Raw genomic sequence first — 22,279 nt, 5'->3', positions numbered from 1 at the left:
ACAGCATGACTTCCCCTAAGATCTGATTCAGAGAATTGAAATATGCCCTGAGAAAACATGAAAGGTTTTTCTGGAGAAGTGTCCCAAGGGTAATATTAATTGTTCAAGGATGTTTCGGAAAAGTTGCAATCATCACTGTGGCAAATGAATCTAGGAAGAGGAAGTATGAGTTATTTAATGTCGGTTACTCCTTTCCTTAGATTTTTGCCTTTTTTGGACTTTACACACAGCCCATTTACTATGAAACTAGCAGCTCAAATAGCAGGCTTTCAGGCAGTCAAACTGTGGCAGACTGCATTCTTCCTGCTTCTCCAATCATATTTATCAGTCTCATTGGGGGAATAACTTTCAGTAGTGCTCAAAATTACCAGCATCCAATTTGTAACTGCAAGGACCCATTCAAGAAATAAAAGAGAGTTCTCATAAGTGGGAGTTGAACAATCAGAACACATGGACACAGGGAGGGAAACAACACACACCGGGGCCTGTCAGGGGTTGGGAGGCAAGGAGAGGGACAGCATTAGGACAAATACCTAATGCACGTGGGACTTAAAAACTGGATGACGGGTTGATGAGTGCAGCAAACCACCATGGCACATGTATACCTATGTAACAAACCTACACATTCTGCACATGTATCCCGGAACTTAAAGTAAAATTTAAAAAATAAATAAAAAACAAAATTTTTCTGAATTCCAGTTATATTAAAACAAAAACAAAACAAAACAAGAGAACTTCTTCATTACTTTGGATCACCAATGTATTTCTTCTTTTTAATGAATTATTGTTTTCAGTATAATCTGAAACTTATTTTGTTATAATTTGCTTCTTACTATCAAACCATTTATTTTAATTTGGTTACTCATCTTCATTACCTTTATCTCACATTTTAATCAAATATTTTTAATTTTGTATATATTTTATATTATGCATAAGATATAAACTATATATTATATAATATATAAAATATTATAAATATTTATACTATAAAATATATATACTATAAAATACATAATATAAAATATTTATACATAATATATATTTATATGTATCATATAATTTATATAGAGAGATAATATTTATATATAATATATATTATAAATAAATATTTTAATAAATATAATAAATATCTATAATATTTGATATTTTAATCTAAATATTGTCTTTTCTTTTTGATAAATAAATGTAAAGATGACAAAAGAAAAAAGAAATAAAGAAGAAATGTAGAAATCTCAATGATATTTAAAATTCCAAAGTCATAATCAATATATACTTACATTTTTTCCTCAATATCAAAGTAACACACATTACAGAAAACTTGGAAAAATAGAAAGGTATTTTTAAAAAGATCTATAATCAAATAACTGTAGATGACTGCTTTTATCATTTTGATGTTTTTCAGTTCTAAGATTTTGCATGTGAATGTGAGTCTGCGTGTGTGCGTGTATAGTTTGTATTATCACACAGTGTATAATTATGCATCATTTTACTTTAACATATGCTAGTATTCCGCTTGACACTTCAAAGAATTTAGAAATAGCTCACAGTTGGCTTTATTGTGATCATGACATTAATTTAAGCATATTATTACTTTTAAAAATTCAAACATGGGAAAGTATAAATAAAAGAGTAAATATCACCCCAAAATCACACTATCTAGAGAGTAGTAGAAATAACATTTTTGATGTTTTGGTGAAAATTTTTGATGAAACCCTCTCTGCATGTATCTGCACACACACACACTGACACACATACACACACACACTGACACACATACACACACAAATATGTGTGCTGCATTTACTTGATCCCAAGAAGCCATTCATTGGGATATGCTCCATTGTTTTCACAAGTTTTTGGGTGCAAAATAAACTTTTTCAAGTGTAGAAAAGCATTTTTTTTCCTGACCAATAATAATAGACAAATGCAAGCCACTATCTTCGGTATAACCATCAGAAACTGAGCCTAAATCTATTTCGTATTCAGAATCTGCAGACACATCTGAATCACTTCTGGCCATCAGCAGTTACAGTTAATATCATAGTGGCGTGATGACTTTTCTATACCATATGTTTATAACTTTGACCTCTTTATACTCTTTGCATTGAGGTTTAATTTTGTGACACATCAAAAATTCCAGAATTTTATCTGTATTAGCTTTCCAGAATTTACTTATAAATTGTTGCAAAGTAAACAATTTCCTTGAAAGTCAACAAGAAATTTTTGACAGATGCAGTTTTAGCATCTGAGTGTCCCTTTAGGATGCATATCAGTCATAACCTACTCGTTTCATCTTTCAAAATCCTGTAGCTTAGATTCCAAAGAATGTGGCAGTTTCTCCCACCAGCAGTTGCACAGTCTGGTAGACGACTGTTAATTTTCCAAGAGAGTTGATGAGTTGTCCAGGGGCGTTCACATCTTTGGCCCTTTTAAGCCTGAGATTAGTGCTTCTCAAACTTTTTTTTCATTATCCCTCTTTCCTTGCCCAGAGAGCCTCTATTAGACCTTGTTTTTCCCTAATTGCTCCCCAAGTCGAATTCTAATATCACAGATGTACTGTACATCTGGTCATGTGCTATATGTATATTTGTGTGCTTTATATATTTAACAAGTAAGATTTCTTTCACCTTCCCCAAAGAACCAATTTTTACTCCCTTTGGGGTGATACTTCCGCTTTGAGAAGGCATGCTATGCCTGCAGCTACATCTCGGATCACAACTTCCTAGGATGTAGGGGTGAACATCTTTAACACAGGGTAGGGTTTAATAATACAATGGAAGTTAGACCTGGTTTTCAGTCCCACCTCCCCTACTTACTGTAGAGCAAATTACCTTGAGCAAGTTATGTAACTTCACTAAGGTTTAATTTAAAAGAGTGTATCTCAAATAGATGTTTTGAGATTAGAAGACATGAGGCATGTAATGTGTTCAGCACAGTGGCCATTGTATACAAGTGCTTTACATAAATTAGCTTTTGATATATTTATTCTTATTCTTCATAGTACCACGCTATAGCTGGCTGTTTCCGATGCTTGATCAAACTCTCACTGCTGTCTATGTGAAAGTGTTTAAAATTTGGCTGTATGAGCCTTCATACTAAGACAAAGGAAATCCTGTTTTTAGACTACCTGAGGAAATCAATTTGAACAAGTGTACATTCACTTTTCTTTCATTTTTATTATGGCTTTGTCTTCTGCCTTATGTTCATATTTAACAGTAGTTTTTTTGTTGAATACACTTGTTCTGACTTCAATAATAAGAAGAAAGTATAATTTTCTCATTTTCTGAGTCAAACATTTTAGGAAGTTAATTCAAGTGGGCATTAATTTTGGATGACAGTTTAGGTGCTCTAGGCAAAGACCCAGGTTGAAGACAAATTCTCTACCAAACATGGAGAAAAGTGTCAATTGATTGTATGTTTCTGGACTGAGCAGAATTTGAAAAGTGAAAAAATATATATGCACATGAAATATATATATAACCAGGGCAAGTGAGCAGAGATTTATGAGGAGGAAGACTGGAAATAACTCTAATCCTATTTACGTACTCAGAAATCCCGTACTCTTAATTCTACTCTATGAGAACTGACTTTCTTATTTATTTATTTATTTATTTAGGGCATCCAAGCATGTTTATTAATCATTCGAATTTCTTTTTTATTTTAACTGTTATACTTTAAGTTCTGGGATACATGAGCAGAACATGCATGTTTGTTACATAGGTACACATGTGCCATGGTGTTTTGCTGCACCCATCAACCCGTCATCTACATTAGGTATTTCTCCTAATGTTATCCCTCCCCAACCTCCCGCCCCCAACAGGCCCCAATGCGTGTTGTTCCTCTGCCTGAGTCCATGTGTTCTCGTTGGAGAACTGACTTTCTTAAGTACACTTTCCTCATTTTCATGAAGGAGAATATGCAGCATTCTGAAAAGTATGTAGCAAGGATAACTCACCCAGTGCCACTGTGGGTGAGGACGAGGCCTATGGGGCTCTTATATGGAAAAGTGTGGAGTCAAGTGAATCTAGATTTGAATTCTGACTCCACCATTTACTGGCTGCAAAAACATGGGTAAATGCTTCTCTCCTCTCGGACTCAGTTTCTTGATCTGTAATACGTAGTAATGCCTATCTGGACACCTGGTTGTAGTCATAATTAAATGATGCACTGTGTGTAAAGCATAAAAGACAGTATCTAGCTCATAGCAAGTACTCGATAATATTGTTCCTCCCCTTTTGAGGTTTGCCCTTTTTCCTTTGTATTCTCACTCAGCAGGTCAATTGATGCTACTCGGGACAGGAGAAGCCAAGGCAGCACTTACAGAAGCTTCTTGACGTTTTTAAGCTTCAGTTTGTCAGCTGTAAAATGGGGATAACAATACATCTTTCTTAAAAGTGTGAGGATTTAATAAGGAAATGCGTGTGGAACATTTAGCACAATCCCCAGAATTCAGAAAGTATATGTTCTTTTAGTTCTCATGGTAGCATTATTATCAATTAGATTAGGTGATGGTATAAGAGTATCAAAACACTCAAGAAAATATTATATAGAGATAGATATTTATATGCAGCATGTACACACACAATTTACACACATATAAGATATATTTTATATATCATATATTTTATATAATATTTTATATAATCTAAGCCAACTACAATCATAATATTCCAAGATTTAGAGAAAAGGGAAAAAAATTAAAAAATTGTATGTGATAACTTTATTTTGATTTCTTTTCTCCCAAATCTATCCTAAACATTTTTGAAAAGTTTTTGCTATGATAAACAAGTAACTTCACTTCAGCTAAGATTTACAATGTCACAGGAGCATACTTACCTTTTCAAGTTAAGCTCTCATGATACAGTTCTTTCTACTGAACTATATAGAAAGAATTTCTACTTTTCTTTTTATGCTTTCCTCATTTACTAAATGCATCTGGTGCTGAGGAGAGCCTGAAACAGTATGTTACATGTCATGACTGTGAGGCAAATTCTTCTTCACTGCTAATGATAATGGCTGCCAAGTTATTGAGTTTTTACTGTGTGCCAGGTACTGTAATTTACACAAACTAATGAAACTCTTTGTCCCAGTGTTCACTCTTGGTTACCTTGCAGTTACTAGATTCTGAAGACAAGCAAAGACCACAGCAACATGAAACTATTTACTTATAATCTTAGTCCTCATTCTAATACACTTTTTCCCAAATTAACACTGGTGTCCATCCCCACCCATTACATGAATGCAGAACCCAATAAGTTTTCCCGTAGACATCTGATCATATAAACAATGGATATACCACGCAAATACAGTGCATATTTATTGCAAGTGAAATTGCCAGTCTTAGAAAGGATATAGGATTCCATGAAGTCTATGAAACTGGTGATGTAAAGCTTTTCATCACACCCAAAGTCATTGTCAGTTTAGAATTTAACAGAAATTAAAACTATTAATTACTAAAAAAGAGGGAAAAGCATAAGCTTACATCCGAGCCACTTCAAAACAAAGACGAGAAACTGAGAGACTCTTAGAATAATGTATAAAACTCTCAATTAATTCTGCAATAATGCTCTATTGATGATCATGAATCAAAGCCAAACCTAAATCTTGGGTGATGTGTAAAGCTGTAATACAATTTTATCAGAAAAATATACCCTTCCCAAAAATATCAACACAAATTATTTTTATTCATTCTAAGAACTCAATTATTAATGTAGCTTAAACTTTGTTAATAAAAGATCGTTTCACAAGTTTAATTTATGACAGGTTAGAATCTCAATCAAACCTGTCTGTCATTATGTACTATGAAATTTTAGTATCCATTTTAAGTACCTTAATTGTTAAATGACTTCTCTGTTATTGACTATCCTCAAATAACAAGAACATAGAACATCCTGTATCATCATATTTAATCCTCCGAATGTCTGCAAAAGGTACTCTCTTCATTTTACAATATGATGAAGCTGAAACTCAGAGAGGTCAGGTAATTTTTCAGGGTCACAGAGTAAGGGTAAAACCCAGATTCAGAATTAATCCAATCTCTTTCCAACATTCTTTCTCTTTGTCCCTGCATTATATATAACATATTCTATAAATTATTATACAGTTGGGTCTCATTTATCTTTTTCCTAATTCTAACTAATACAATCAGCTTTTAAAGAAAAAACTAGTCTAATTTTCACTCTTTGCTACTTCATATATCTTCTGGAGCATTGTCTCTCTTCTATGCACTCTGAGGCTTTCTGATGTCTCCATCTGTTGGTTATATCCCTGTATTGTCATCCCTGGGCATAAGGGTCATTTGCCCCCTGCCTGCAGCAGATCTGGTAGGGTGGGTGGTTGTTTGGCCTGATAGCCTGCAAAATGGGGACAGTCGGTAAACAAATCAGACCACTCTCTCCTGCTGTCCATGCTTCAGATTGTGTTTTCGGGGTGACTGTTTCCAACCTCAGATGAACAGAAGGTAAAATATGCAGCTGTCTTGGCATCTGGCATTAGTGGTGCAGATCCTTCCTGCATTTGGATAAGATTGGGAGCACTGGTATTATTGTCCCAATTTAACAGAGGTGAAGCTAGAATCATTGACCATCTCAGGTCAAATATTGAAGAAGCACAGTCAAGACTGAAGCCCACACCCTCTGACGCCATCCTAGACTCCTTATTGCAGGCATTTGTTATCTGAATTTGAGCAGGTTACTTAAGCACTCTAGCTTTCCTATAAGAAACAGTTGTTTGAAATAGCACCTACTTGGTGAGATGGTGGTGCAAATTAAGGAAGATAACACACGTGAATTATTGCACAGAGTATGAATACATTACATAATAGATATTACCATTTATTGTTAATTTTGTGAAAATGCCACAATACCCCCAAGGGAGCCACTAGTTTGACATAAATTCATACTAAATGTAAAACTGAAAATACGTTGTCTTCATGAGCTGGCTTTGATGAGAGAAAGTGCTAAACTTCGACATTGCAAAGTGAACGAGATTATATGGAAAATGGAGAAAGTGCACAGGAAGAGGAGACTGGCCTGCCCGAATGCAGGCTTGCTCACTGCACATGATTGGCAGAAGTGCATAGGAGGCACCTTGATTAAACTCAGGAGGCAAACGCTCCTTTATTTATAAAAGAAAACCTTATACTTGTATTTAATTTCTGTACCTGTGCATTTTGCTTTTTTTCTCTTTCCTCTTTTTTTTCTAATTTTTTATTTCTCTTCTAAAAACTCTCTTCCTCTTCTTTAAACACTTACATATACAATCTGTTCTCCTTCCCCACGTTCATTTTTCATTTGTCTTCCCATGAAATGCTTTCATAAATTAAGGACCTCATCTTTTAAAGATGTCAGAAGTCATGCTGCTATTAAGAATTTAAATTATTTTTAGCCTCAGCCTGTCTACATGTGTATATCTGTGTGACCTTGCTTGGTAATGAGAGTCACAGAAAACTGCCTTTCAGAAAACACACAGTCACACACTGGCGATTCTCTGTGCCCTCTTCCGTTCCTCAGAACCCCCTCAAAGCGTGCATGTCAATTACTTCCCAGTACTCTGGAGATGCTTTTCTGTTGGAGGTCCAGAGGCTAATGGCAGCAACTCATCCTTCTGGGGGTACCACAAATACATAATCAGGTTCCTAAGATAACTCTCTCCTGACTTCTATGCTCCTTGAGCCAGGTAGGGAGGATGGTGGCATCCGGAGTCAGGCAGTGCTTGGTTTGCATCACAGTTCTGTTTTGATTGTTTACTTGCCAGGTGACGATGGCAAGGCTATTGAATGACTTGAAACCATTTTCTCATCTGTAAAACAAGGGCAAGAATGGTACTTAGAGCGCTCATAAACTTACCTTATTACCAGGATTAGTAATTAATATAAGTAAAGTCCTTTGAATAGTGGTTGGTATGCAGTAAGAGATAGAAATTTTCATTGCTGCTACAATTACCATTAAGAGAGCCAGAAAACCTAAGATTGAATTTCAGCTTCACCACTTACCAGCAGGGTTACTTTGGGCTAGAGATAATTATACCTAACCTGTGTACACTCCAGTGTACAAAGCACATAAAGCCACGTTAGTGTTTGATTTTTGATGTTATTGAAGGACAGACAAAAAAACCATGTCAATAAATACTGCCTCCAATTGAATTCTTGGTAAATTATTATTAACAACAATAATACAATAATTACAATATTAGACTGTTCTCTAACTTCATACAGTGTTTCATTTGTAGTTAATATTATAATCCTCTTTTATACAATAAACTCCATAGAGGGAAGGATATGCCTCATACATTTCTGTGTATCCTTCGGCACCTAGCACAATGTCTAATTATTACAAGAACTCACATTTTAATAAATTAATTATGATTATTCAAATAATCAATTTGTTTTTTTGAATAAAATAAACATGCATTCAACCAACTTTATCTCCTATTGACACAAGTATTATTATCAAGCCACTGAAATCAATATAATAGCTACCTATGTGATATGTGAAAAATTAGGCACACATGCACAGATTATATGATAGAATTTTAGTGACGGAAGGAAGCTGAAAGAATTCTGCGCTAACTCCATGCTCAGTGAAGAATTCTATTTGTTTTGTATCTCCCTTTGTTTCTGCCTAGAAACCTACTTAACTTCAAAGAACCAATTCTAATTCAACAACCTCAGTAAAGTTCATCCTGACAAAAATGACAGCAACAAAAACAATAACATTAGTCATATGTTTTCAAGTACATACCATGTTAAGTATTTCACAAATGTTATGCTGTTTGATGTTCACCATGAGCCTTTAACATTGACACTATCTTTATACCATTTTAAAGATGAGGAAACTGATTACAGAGAGACTTAAATACATTGTCCCTCGACATACAGATGGTAAGCCAAAGAGCCAGGATTCACACCGAAGTCTATATGACTCTAGAGTCCAGGTTTCCTTTATTAAATCAACTAATAGCATCTGCTATACCACTCATTTAGTAATTAGTCTTGCAGTGAACTAATCCCATAGTGATGTCACTTGAACCATCATCTTACCTAACCTCTTGTTTGCATACATTATTGTTATTTAGTTTTCCATATGTTTATGTCTTTTTTCCTGAAAGACTACATATTTATGTCCTCACCACTATCTTGTACATGGTAGTGTCTCAGTAAATACGACAGAGCCATCCAAATCTCCAGTGAGGGTATGCTGTTTCCAGGGCAGTTTATTTTTCTGTTAGAAAGTTATTCTTACTGTAAAAATTTTAAATGCCTATAGACGACTTAAAATCATAGGATCTTAAAACAAAGACACTATGCAGTCTATTGCCTTCATTTCATGATCGAGGGAACCTAAGTTTAAGAGATTTCCCCAAGACCACAGAGCTATTAACTTGCAGATCTATAGCCTTGAACTCTGGTCTCCAGAGTCGCTGTCTGTTAATATTATTTCAGTTATTAGAAAACAGTTTCCAGGCCCCTCTTAGTCCTCTTAGGCCATAAGGCTTGAATTTCTCATTATCTTGGACACTTTTCTGGTTTTAGCCCTGTTTTCCAATAATGCTACTAAACAAAAACTCTCTGAGGTGCTATGGGGGAATGAAAGCATTCATTTATTACTCATATCATTTTCACTGAGTATAATCTTTATGCAAAATACCTGGTATTCTTGTCAATTAAACATTGATCTGCCTTTTGATTTGGTCATTCTACTTTGTAGGAATACATTACATCTTAAGGAAATTAAAAAAGGAAAACAATACCAATTTAAACAAAGATGGATTTAGATTGCTATCTAGAAGTGGTTCAACATTTGGACAATGTTTGTAGAATAACAAATAGTTGCAGAAAATGATATGTAGACTAAATAGCAATAAAAAATATTGTAAGTGGGAAAAAGTAAAACACAAAATGGCATATCAATTGCAATGTATATGGATGTGAAGAAATTAGGGTTATAAATTTTGTATCCTTAAAGATAAGAAAGTTCTTTGTAAATGTTTGTTGTTTTGTGTGTTTCTCCTTCCCTGGCATCACTGATCAGTTCTACAATAAGGACTATAGTGCCCAGAAGTTATCATAGCTAGAGGATGTGTTGTTGGGGGACGTGGGGGGAGGTAGGTAAGGAGAAATGGGTTTTGATCATGCCACAGATGGCCTTGTGTATCATTACACTGAAGAGTGTGGTCTTTGACTTGTGTTCCAATTGCCATCTGTGAGCTTTAAAACAAAGCACACAAGCAAACAAAAAGCACTACAACCGTCATTTCTAGTGATGTGTCTCTTACTTGTCCTTTGATATAGCCCAAGCTAGGCAAGAGGTTTAGAACTCAACAATAGAAAATTGATGATCAACTAAAACCTCCAGGTGCTTTTGTTCACGTATTCTTCTACCAAGCAAGTTTTCACCAAACCACAATTGTTTCATTAATTTTAAACCTTGATATATAAGAATTTTACATTTGTTTCTGCTGATATTTTTCTTATAAGTTCCAGTTCAGTACCTCAAAATTATAAGAAAAATTTTAGCTCTTTTAATGAATCTGCCATGATGATCATCATAAAAGTAGCTAATCATTACTGAGTGCTTACTGTGGTTCAAGCGCGATGCTAAATGCTTTGCCTCATTTTATCCTCAGAACAGGCCTACAAAGTGGGTATCATGACATCATCCCTGCCAAAGATCATTTAGATAACAAGTGTCAGAGACAGGACTCAATCCCAGGTATGTCTGATGCTAAATCCCATGCTCTTAGCCACTACAATGTGCCATTTCTGAGCACTTTATTCAGTTTTATCCAAGCCACTAAAGAGCCCAAACTAGGGACCAGTCTCTGAGATAATCCACTAGACAGTTCCTTCGCAATGGATGTATAGCTACTGATTCATGCTCATTGGATACTGTGATTTATCTAATTGTCAATTCGCTTGGCAAGACTATGATCCATACAACTTTTACTATTTTATTCATAAGACTATCCTAGAAGACTATTAAATGCTTTGCAGAATTGAAAAATATTATGATGATGACATTCCCTTTATATACTAGCATCTGCTTCTCTCCTCATTTTTATCTTTTTTCCTAAGAAATCTCCTCATCTACATTATCGTCTCCTTCACTAAACTATGCATCACACTTTGAGCCTTGGTTCCATCAAACTGTAAAATGAAGACAATACTTACTTCATACATTTACATAGCTAGCGTGCTCTAAACTGACGTCCATTGTTTCAAATACTTCAGAGGCCTCCCATCTTCCATTCAGGGTGTTCTAACCCAAGTTCCAGAACCCCAAGAACCTCAGGAAATTTATAATGCTACTTTAAATAATAAATATGATATATATGTGTGTGATTTGCTCTGAAAAGTATTCTTAGATTTGTATTAGATTATCAAAAAGGAATTAGGATTTTAATGGCTATAAAGACAAATTTTCCTAAATGTTTATATAAAACTCTTCATGACCTAATTGCTAACTCCCCAAGCCTCATCTGCTTCCACATGTCACCCTTCAATACCCACCACACTCACATACACACACAAACAGTACCACACTTGCTGTGGTTTCTTAAATGTGTCTGCTCAGCTCCACACGTAGATACAAGGTAGACCTCCTTCCTTCTACTCTTTGTAAGATCATCTTCTTCCTCAGACCTATACAAGCATCATTAAGTGCTTTCATAGAGCTTTGCTCATTTTTTTAAAGAATTTATCAAATCACTCCATTTGCTTGTAGATTTATCTATCCTCCTCACCAAATGCTAAGTTTCAATCACGTAGTAGCAATGACCCTGATAGAGTGGTAACAGTCCAGCCCTCTTACCACTGTGGCCTAGTTTTAACCAACAGTTAGAGAAGCCATTCTTCTCCAGAAACTGGTAGTCGCTCAATAAACATTTGAACTAACAACTAAGAGCAACTAAACTGAACAACACCATTACAAAATAATGGCCTGTGTTTATTGTGCCTTTATTGTTTATAAATGTGCTTAAACCTTACTTTTCTGAGACCCACCCGTGGATAATTCAACACGTATTTAGTGGAAGGCCAATATCATCCAGGCTGGGTTTTAGGGACTGTCAAGGTCTCATTAAAGAAGCTAATGCCATTGTAACTCCCTTTTAAAATGTAGGGCTCCATGGGCAGCAAAGACTTAGCCATGCATACTCCAACTTCAGACTCACCCAGTGAGTCTGTAATTGCCCACTTGGTACATAATTGCGTACTAAGAAGGCAAAATAATAATGTCCTCAGAGTCTAAGCTTTGAACTCATACATACCCCAGTGCCAATCTTAAACTTTATGCATACCAGCTGTGCAGGACTGAACAAGTTGTATAAACTCTTTGAGCCTTGGTTCCATCAAACTGTAAAATGAAGACAATACTTACTTCATACATTTACATAGGTAATATATATAAAACAGTAAGTGTGCAACAAATAATGTTAATGGAGGTAATTAAGATTGGTGACTGTTGATGATGTTGATGATCACAATGCTGCTGCTGATGACATCAGTACATTGAACTGTAACTCATTGAGGGCAAAGACCATGTGTTTTTGAATCCCCAACACCTACCATAATACCTGATACATAGTAGATATTAGATATTAGATAACTGTTTGTTAAATTAATTGTCAATTGCCAAGTCCAAGATATTGAAAGCCAAGAGGAGACAGAAAAGAGGCTAGCATGAACTAGAGTGATCAAGGAAAGCTTTATTGAGGAGGGAGGTGTACGAATGGTAGATTGTTTTCAGACCTGGAGAAGAGGACAAAAGTTATTGAAGGTGAAAGAAAACAAGCCTAACACCAAAGTATATAGTCCATGCTGGGAGTGGGGAGGAGTAAATGCATTTTGTTTGGCAGGAAGGGGAAGCAGTGCGTATGTGACATAATTAAATACTTTATGTAATAATTACCAAAACTTTACTGCTCAATACCATGCCCACAGATCAATAACAAAAACAATAATCTTAAATGTTGATGCTTTCAGAAGCTACAGGTTACAGTAAAATGATACAGAAAAATGTTTCATTTAGAACACTGCATGGTATGGTGGGAAAAACATGAGTTCCATAGGGAGATACACCTAGGTTTGAATTTTTGTTTTGCCATTTAACTAACTATATTATCTTAGGCAAGTCACTTACATGGAGCTTCCGTTTCCTCTGCTATAAAATGGGAATAATCATACCTATCCCACAAGGCCAATGTGGAATTTGAATGAGATTATTCATGCAAGGCACCCATGTTCGTACAGACATGCCTTGCCCATGTCTGCATGAACACCTGTGTATAGCAGGTGTTCAACAGATATGAGAGCTGGCGTTATTTTTAATAGTGTGAATTAGTGCATTTATGTCTTGTGCTAAGTCAATGTGTATATTTTGGTTGTGTATGTTTTTGGACATGTAAACTTGAGCTTACTTGGTCTGAGAGTAACTGGGCTTTTTGAAATGGAAATAATCCAGGAAAAAAAATGGGTAATGTGATACCACTTGGCTGCTCTTCAAAATGAAGAAATGAAAAAAAGTTTTTAGTATGGGCAATTGATTGAACTGAATGCTCAAATAGGAAACTAATAATTGTCTTTATTAACCACCTGCTGTACAAACTGTCATGCAAATACTGCCTTATGTTTTATGCAAAACATTTGAAAACCCCTATGACTTTGTTCTGCTTGGATTTTCTTTTCTGTGCCAAAATACGTAATTGAATTAATTTCAAGTGTGTTTGTCTGTAAACTAGCCAAATATTTCCTTTTAAATACTTGAGCTCTATGTTGAATATACAGAGTTATGGTTCTTAGAACATTTTTTTAACATTAAGGGGTAGATTTTATTCCTTAATCCTTTAATGGGCTTTTAATTTCACATATACTAAAGTGTCTCTTAATTTCATAATAAATGAAAACTTTTCATTTCATGCAGGTTCTTCCAGGGGACCCAGCCCCCTAACCATGGGAGCCCAGGACACTCTCCCTGTTGCAGCAGCATTTACAGAAACAGTCAATGCCTACTTCAAAGGAGCTGATCCAAGCAAGTAAGCCTGATACTTGGTCCATGCAAAAAATAATTCAGTTAGCAATAGTAGGTGGCACAGCTACAATAGAGGTGAAAATGTCATTAGGAATATTGATTTCATGCTTTTTAAAATGTATCAAGAGAATTTACTCTAGAAACCTTTGATTCCGTTTTGGTTCTAGATAACTTACTCTAGAAACCTAGAAATCTTTGATTCTGCTTTGGTTGCAAGTAACAGAAAACTCTAACCCAGTCTGTCAACAATGAGGAATTTTATTGTCTCACAAGAGTAAAAGTACAGATCATGTCTTTTATTGTCTTAATCTTTCCTGGATGGGAATCACCCACGTATAAATTAAAACGATGGTTCACTGGAATGAGAACATGAAAGAAAAAACACCTTCCCAAAACACTCAAAGTATCAAGGGAACAAATTTTCTGTGACCCTTATTAAGTAAGGAAAAACTGGCCAAAAATGAAAGAGAAAGAAAAAAACTATAATCAGAGCAAAGTAAAAATTCTAGGGAGAGTTCACCACCTTCTATTTACATGAGCCTGATTTCACTTATACATGTACATACTGACAATGGACTTGGTCTGAATGCATACATTTATATAATTAAATATTTGACCTCTTGCTAAGGAATTCCATAGATAGGATTCAGAAAATCGATGGTTTCCCTCAAATTATATTGTGTATTTTATGTGTGTGCACATGTGCATTATTCTATAGAAAGGGTCTATAACATTTATCACTTAACAAAGGGATTTGTAATCCAAAAAAAGATTAAAAGTGATTAGTGATCTACACCGAAAACTAAACAACTAAGTCAGACTTAGTTTCAATAGTGTCATTAATGTAATTCCAGGTCTGAATATGATCAATAAAGGGAACGCCTACGTGAGGAAAGAACTGCTCTTAGTTTTTTTACTTACAAAGACTAGGGCTTGGAAAAACTTAATATCTATGACATAAGAACTGGAGACCAGACATGGTGGCTCACACATGTAATCCCAGCACTTTGGGAGGCTAAGGCAGAAGGATTGCTGAGGCCAAGGGTTCGAGACCACCCCTGGCAACATAGGGAGATCCTGGCTCTGCAAAAAATACAAAAATTGTCTGAGTGTGGTGGTGCACACCTGCAGTCCCAGTTACTTGGGAAGTTGAGGTGGGAGGGTCACTTGAGCCTGGGAGGCAGAGGCAGCAGTGAGCCATGATCACACCACTGCACTCCAGTCTGGGTGACAGAGCAACACCCTGTTTCAGAAAAATAAATACAATTTTAAAAACCGGAGAAGAAAAAGTCAATGTGTATATAGAAATCTAAAACTCGAAATCTAACAATATTATACTGGAAAACTAATATAATTAGTCACTCCACCTTTAAGTGTACTAGCCAGCCGCTAGGATCTATCAACTTCATGTCTCTTTAAACATCTAGGTTTCATTCTATGCCCAGAATATTATAGAGAAACAAACACTGTGGACTCTGGATTTTCCATGTCTTTTCTCCTTCATCCTCAAAACAGAAAAGCCATTTGCCACATCCCTGTATCAATAGAAATTACAAGCTACCTCTTATAGAGCATACGTCTGAACTGTTAAAGCAAGTAGACACCATGAGCGTTAGCTGTAGATATGCTTTATTCATACATATTTGTTCTGTAGAATCTTCTTTGGATAAAGGATTTGCATAATTTTCTGTTATTCCAGTTCTAAGAAATACTTACCACTGACTACTGACCATACCTTAGAAAATCAGGTTGGCCTGAATTGAGAAAAGCAGACAGAAACACCCTTCTATGTTTTTATTTATTTTTTGAGATGGAGTCTCACTTTGTCACCGAGGCTGAAACACAATGGCACAATCACAGCTCACTGCAGCCTCAACCTCCCAGTCTCAGGCAATTCTCCCACTTCAACCTTCTGAGTTGCTGGGACTATAGGCACACGCCACCACACCTGGCTAATTTTTGTATTTTTTGTAGAGACAGGGTTTTGTCATGTTGCCCAGGCTGGTCTTGAACTCCAGGGCTCAAACGATCTGCCCACCTTGGCCTCCCAAAGAGCTAGGATTACAGGTGTGAGCCACTGTGCCTGGCCAGAAATGCCCTTTTTAAAAATTAGAGTAGTCAGGAGTGTGGAGTGAAAGTGTATACCTAAGTGAAAACCACTGGGGATCCACAAGAATGAATTCATCTTTGTCTGCTTCCTAATTGGCTTTCATTCGTTCATCCACTAATTTATTCAGGGAGACCTAATTGGTCTCCCTTCTTCCACTTTTGCACCCCTACAAAGTCTCAACATACATGTCACTCTTCTGCTCAAAATCCTCCTATCTTGTTCAAAGTAAAAACAAAATGCTTCATAATACTCTTACGAGACCCTCCATGATCTGCCCTTGGAGACTCCCCCAGCCTCACCCCAGTGGCTGTTTCTCTGATCCCATCTCCATCACTCCTTTCCTTATCCCTGACCATGCCTCCAACCCTCACCTCCATATTCACTCCAGTCTAGCCACATGGCCTCCTGGCATCTCTCTTCCATCACCCCAACCCATCCGCACCTCAGGAGTTTTCATTTGCTGCACTTTCTGCCTTCAGATGCTTTCTCTCCTAGGTTCTTCTCCTAGGTTCTGAGTGACTTGTCCCCTCCTTCCCTTCATGATTCTTCAGTAAATTTATCAAAGAGACCTTCCCTGTCCATTCTGTATAAAATAATAACAGAGCTCCCCACCCCGTCAACATTTTCTTCCTCTTTACCTCACATTCTCTGTCTCCATAGCCCTTCTCTCTTAACATCTTTTTTGTTGTTGTTGTCCATTATTTGTCTTCTTCCTTACTAGAATGTAAACACCATGAGAGCTGGATTTTGCCTGTTTGGTTCACTGTTGTGTCCTCAGCTAAACAGGACAAGGCATATTTGCTGAACAAGTTAAATTGAATTACTCTCCTAACATTTACAAAATGGCTACTATGTACCTGCCATTGTGCTAGACAGGAGGCATATTGGTAATAAAGACAGCTCATATGCAAAATAGGACTTGTGCATAAATATAATAAAAAGTGCACCATAGAACACATGTAACTATGGTGCAATGGGAGTCAAGAAGCCCTTAATAACATATTTCTTAATTCCAGTAAGTGGTATAGCAGCCTATCCCCTGTCAGCCTGTCACAATATAAGCCAGAGTTTTCACCCTGGTTCAGTTTCCCAATACACTATGACAGGTGTGTAGGGTGGTCTGCACCTGTAAGCCTGGTGTCTGCAGCCTTGGCATTCCAATGACATGGCACTTGAGCCAAATTAATATTAGTGACCCTTCTAAATTAACTGAGCCTTTGACTTGTGGATGTATATCTGTTTTCAATTTTATTGCCACAAATAGTTGTAGGATGTCCTGTATGCTGGTAGGTGGGAGATCCAATATATTTCATTAAAATTTTGAAATCAGAAACTTATAAATGAGTAACTTATAAATATAAATGAATCATGAAGTGACACTCATATATTTAATTGCATCTTCAGCACCATGTTAATTGCTCTTCCTTTATTATTCACTTTCAAGGAAATAACTCAAGTTCTATCACCAGGTGGAAATAATGCCAACCAAGGTACCAAAGAGAGAAATGATGCAGCAAAGGCATTTGGATTTGATTTTGTCTATAGTTCCCTGTCATCCTGCATCAAAGCCATTTGTTCTCAGACCATCCACTGGGAACAGAAATCTACTATCTTAATTATTATATACTATGATATGTAACCCATTTAAATATAGTTATACTCTAAATATTCGGAGCACCTGTAACAGGTATTCTGACATGTAAGACTTTCTCAGTAGCTCACTGGCAGCGAATTCCTTGACCTTTGCTATTGATTGGGGAAACACATCTCCCACTGTTAGTTTCTTTTTAAAGAACCTTGGTGCTTAAAAATAAGGGTCAGAGATTAACTCTCTAATTCCCTGGAAAAGCTTAGGTTTCTCAGCTGTCTCTTATCCTTCTTTTATCGTCACATTTTAATTATTTATTCAGTATATGTCTTCCTGTTTAAACTAGAGGTTTGCACAAGGACCATTTGTCCAATTTGTCACTGCCAATTCTAGCACATTACATTGTGCCTGGTTTATTGTGTAGGCACCCTATAAATAAATATGTAAATGTATAAATTTATATTTTAAACACTGAGTTCTTACTCTGAGTTCCGCGTTATGCACCATTGCCTTCCCAGAACCTATGACACAGAACTTGCCTTCACAATAGTAAATAAGATGTGCACAAAACTGCAACGCAGTTTTCTAGAAAAAGATTTGTACCCACTCCAAGCAAACCCAGAGAAAGGAAAAACCAAGGAAGGCTAAATGGAAAGGATATTAAGAAATGTTTTGGAAAGGCCTTCTTTTGAACTTAGTCTCATAATATGAAAAGCAGTACATAAGCCAAAGAAAGGGAATTGTAAAGAAAAGAAGAGAAGCTACATCTACAAAGATGTACACTGAGAAAGAGATCTGGGAGTTTAGTGAGCAGTACATATAAATCACATTTTATGAGAGAGATGCATCTCTGATGACCTCACACATTCCCTGAACAAAACTGGCCAGTGTTTCTGTGACCAGCGAATGGGTGCTGCCCATGGCACTAGGGAAAATCCAGTGTATAAGTCACTTGGCTGGTTGACTTTGAAGTTTTGCCATTTTTTGACAAATATTTCATTTATGAGGATTCACATGATTTCTTATTTTATTCATGAAGTAAGCATCTATTCATATTTCCATCTCGCATTATTTCCACATCCAAACTCACATGAAATGTAGCCACCTTGCATACTGGTAGGAACAATCCTTAAGTTAAAAATAAAATTATTTAGTGAGTATAGAAAATATTCCATTTGTTTATAGAACATTTCAGGTCAATTTAGACACTGGATGGGTTATTAAGTCAGCAAAAGTTCTGGCTCTGACAATTGTGATGCCGAAACGTAACTGAGGCTTCAGTACTTCTTACACAGGGCTACGTGGACTACCTCTCCCACCTTCTACCCGACACTAAGCCCTTTGAAAGCAGAGGCTATTTTGCTCATTTTTAAATTAACACCCCACTGGAAAAAATAATAATAACAACTTGCATAGTTAGGAGTGAATAGGCAGATGCCTGTCATAAATGCCACCTCCTCCCCTGTCTGACTTGCTTTCAAAACAGAAACTTTATCTCCTACCAAGACACCGTTTAGATCTCATTTTGAGCAACCTGGAAAGAAAACTGAGAAAATTCCCTACCAGTTAAAAAATAATTGAGCCACCACTGCTAATAACAATATACTGAGTGATGGTAGGTGCTGAAATCTAATTTTATAAGTGCTCTAATAGTTTTCTAATAGCTGCCAAACAATATTCTCCATGTCCACATATGGACAAATATCAAGAGTAGACTCAGCTTGAGGGGAAGTCAAGGCTCAGAACCAATTTGGCACTAGTATACAAACAGGGTTAATGGATCTAAAAGGTAGAGAAGGAAGGCAGCAGCTTGCTCCCAAACTGGGAGGTCAGCAGTGTTCTCCAGGAAAGATGGAGATGCAGACTTCCAGAAACCAAAAATCTCATTCAGAGCACTACAAAGTTATGGATTTAACACCTGAGTGAAGGAGGCTCACATGGCATCTTTAAGAAGCTCATCTGCTCCCCGTCTCTGCCCCAAACCCAGCCTTAAACATACAAGGCTATAGCAGTTCCTCATTTAAGCTATTTTGAATGTATGCCAGAGAGCTCCTCACCTGAACCAGGTGTGTTTCATCAATTAGAGTTACACAATATACAAGGTGACTATGGGACAATGTGGAGACCCCATGCTACAATGTGAGCAAAGTTTTCATTTATTAACATCAATTTCCCTAGAAAGTACATACCTGAACTGAGAGGTGAAGTACTATAAGAGTCAACTGTGGAGACATTGGAGGAAATCATAAAGAAGCTCACTCACTTTAAGTATTTACTGTTTCCCAAAGAAGAATGAGCTTCTTGAAATTTCTGCTTTAGCCAAGGTAGAATAACAGACCAGTTTACCCTTCTACCTCAAACAGCTTAAAAATGAGCAAAATATATAAAACAATGACTTGCAAGACACTGGACCTCAGGCGAAGGCAGTGATCCCTAAGAGAGGAGTTGCGCCCTATGATTGCTCCAGCTTACTTCTTTGAGAGTTTTCAGGCCTAGCATAAGGAGAGCCCAGCTGACTTCCAGCTGCTCATAGGGAGGTGTTTCACTGAGGCATTCTACTACAAAACTGGCCAAGGGAAGTGCCAGGGGAAGCTAAGGTCGGTGGGTGCTGCCGCCACCATGCACTGCAGAAGATGGCAGTGGAGAAGGCATGAACATGGCAGGAGGCTGGAAAAGAATCCATCTGCATTGCAAGATCTGAGCATTGTGGCAGCCCAGCCAGTTGTACTCCATGAGTCAGATGACAGGGAAGCTGTCTGTGCTACCAGGCACTGGCAGTGCTAAATGACTTGCAAAACGCACACTCTGGGGACACTACATGCACTGCAGGAACCACACACAACCTCTTGCTCTGCAACAGCCTGGCACTACATAAGCCTTGTGCATTGCAAGAGCGTGCATTTGCAAGCAGGCTGGAAGGGAGAAGGAAAACCCCTTTATCCTGCAGTGTCTCTCTAGCGCCCTCTACTGACAAAACTAAGCATGGTTCCTGCAGGCAAAGAGAAAACATAACAAAAGGTCCATTAATTTTCTCAGCGCAGTTAGTAAAGGGTGAATTGGAACGGAGAGGCAAGGAATTGATTTTATTTAGACATTGACGCAGTGATTATAAATCTCATGTGGAAATTCAAAGGGCCTACCATAGCCCAAACAACTATGAAAAGGAACAAAGTTAGAGAACATCACTTGATTTCATAAGTATTATAAAGCTAGTGTAATCAAGACAGTGCGATATTGGCTTAAAAAATAGACCAAATAGATCTATAGAACAGAATGAATCGTGAATCCAGAAATAGACTCACACAGATAAGGACAATTAGATTTCAACAAAATTTTCAAAGTAATTCGGTGGAGAAAGGACAGTCTTCTCAGAAAATGGTTTTAATCTTCTCTGAAGAAAAAAATATTCTTCAGAAAATGGCTGAAACAACTGGATATTTATATCCACAGACACACAAAATGAACTGAGATCCATACTTGACATTATATACATTGTAAGACTCAAATAGGTGAAAATGGGTAATGAAGCTAAATGTAAAATCAAAGATTTTTTTTAAACTTCTAGAAGAAAATATAAGTGAGCCAGTTGCAGTGGCTCATGCCTGTAATTCCAGCACTTTGGGAGGCCAAGGTAGGAGGATTGCTTGAGGCCAGGAGTTTGAGGCTGCAGTGAGCTATGCTTGCACCCTGCACTCTAGTCTGGGTGACAGAGAAAGACCTTGTCTCAGAAAGGAAAAAGAAAATATAAATGAAATTTTCGTGACCTTGGGTTTGGCAAAGACTTCTTAAATAAGACATCAAAAGAATGACTGGATTAGATATAACCCATAAAAGAATAAATTGATGAATTAGAAACTTCTGCTCTTCAAATGTGTTTTTAAGAGAAAGAAAAAACAAAACAAGCCACAGACTGGGCTGCAAATTATATATCTGACAACTGAAATGCCCAGAATGTGTAAAGAAACCTTAACATTCAATAAGAGAACAAACAACTCTATTTAAAAACTTGGCAGACAGTTTAAGCAGACACTTTGCCAAAGAAGATAACTGATGGCAAGCACATAAAAGATGCTTATGATCCTTAACCATTATGCAAGTGCAAATTAAAACAACAAGAAGATACTACTACTCATCTATGAGAATGGCTAAGATTTAAATTCTCAATTCTACCAAGTGTTGGTGAGAGTGTGGAATAACTAAAACCCTCATGCACAGCTGTATTTTCCACTTTAGAAAACAGTTAGAGCTAAATGACTTGCAAAACTCACACTCTGGGGACACTACATGCACTGCAGGAACCACACACAACCTCTTGCTCTGCAACAGCCTGGCACTACATAAGCCTTGTGCATTGCAAGAGCAAGCATTTGCAAGCACGCTGGAAGGGAGAAGGAAAACCCCTTTCTCCTGCAGTGTCTCTCTAGCGCCCTCTACTGACAAAACTAAGCATGGTTCCTGCAGGCAAAGAGAAAATATAACAAAAGTCCATTAATTTTCTCAGCGCAGTTAGTAAAGGGTGAATTGGAACGCAGAGGCAATGAATTTGAGAGCCCA

The 22,279-nt window shown here is 36.8% G+C and overlaps 1 protein-coding gene across 13 annotated transcripts in view; it reads left to right on the top strand.

The window, feature by feature from the left end:
• SGIP1 (SH3GL interacting endocytic adaptor 1) overlaps positions 1 to 22,279 on the top strand; it is a 216,272-nt gene that overhangs the window by 171,092 nt on the left and 22,901 nt on the right. For all 13 annotated transcript variants that reach the window (XM_077951048.1, XM_077951138.1, XM_015141559.3 and 10 more), the window contains 1 exon segment: positions 13,920 to 14,031. In XM_077951048.1, the coding sequence (XP_077807174.1) occupies positions 13,920 to 14,031 (112 nt within the window).

This window comes from Macaca mulatta, chromosome 1 (assembly GCF_049350105.2).
Source record: "Macaca mulatta isolate MMU2019108-1 chromosome 1, T2T-MMU8v2.0, whole genome shotgun sequence".
Lineage (NCBI taxonomy): Eukaryota > Metazoa > Chordata > Mammalia > Primates > Cercopithecidae > Macaca > Macaca mulatta.
Note: the sequence above shows the minus strand (reverse complement) of the source record. Positions and strands in the feature narration are given on the sequence as shown.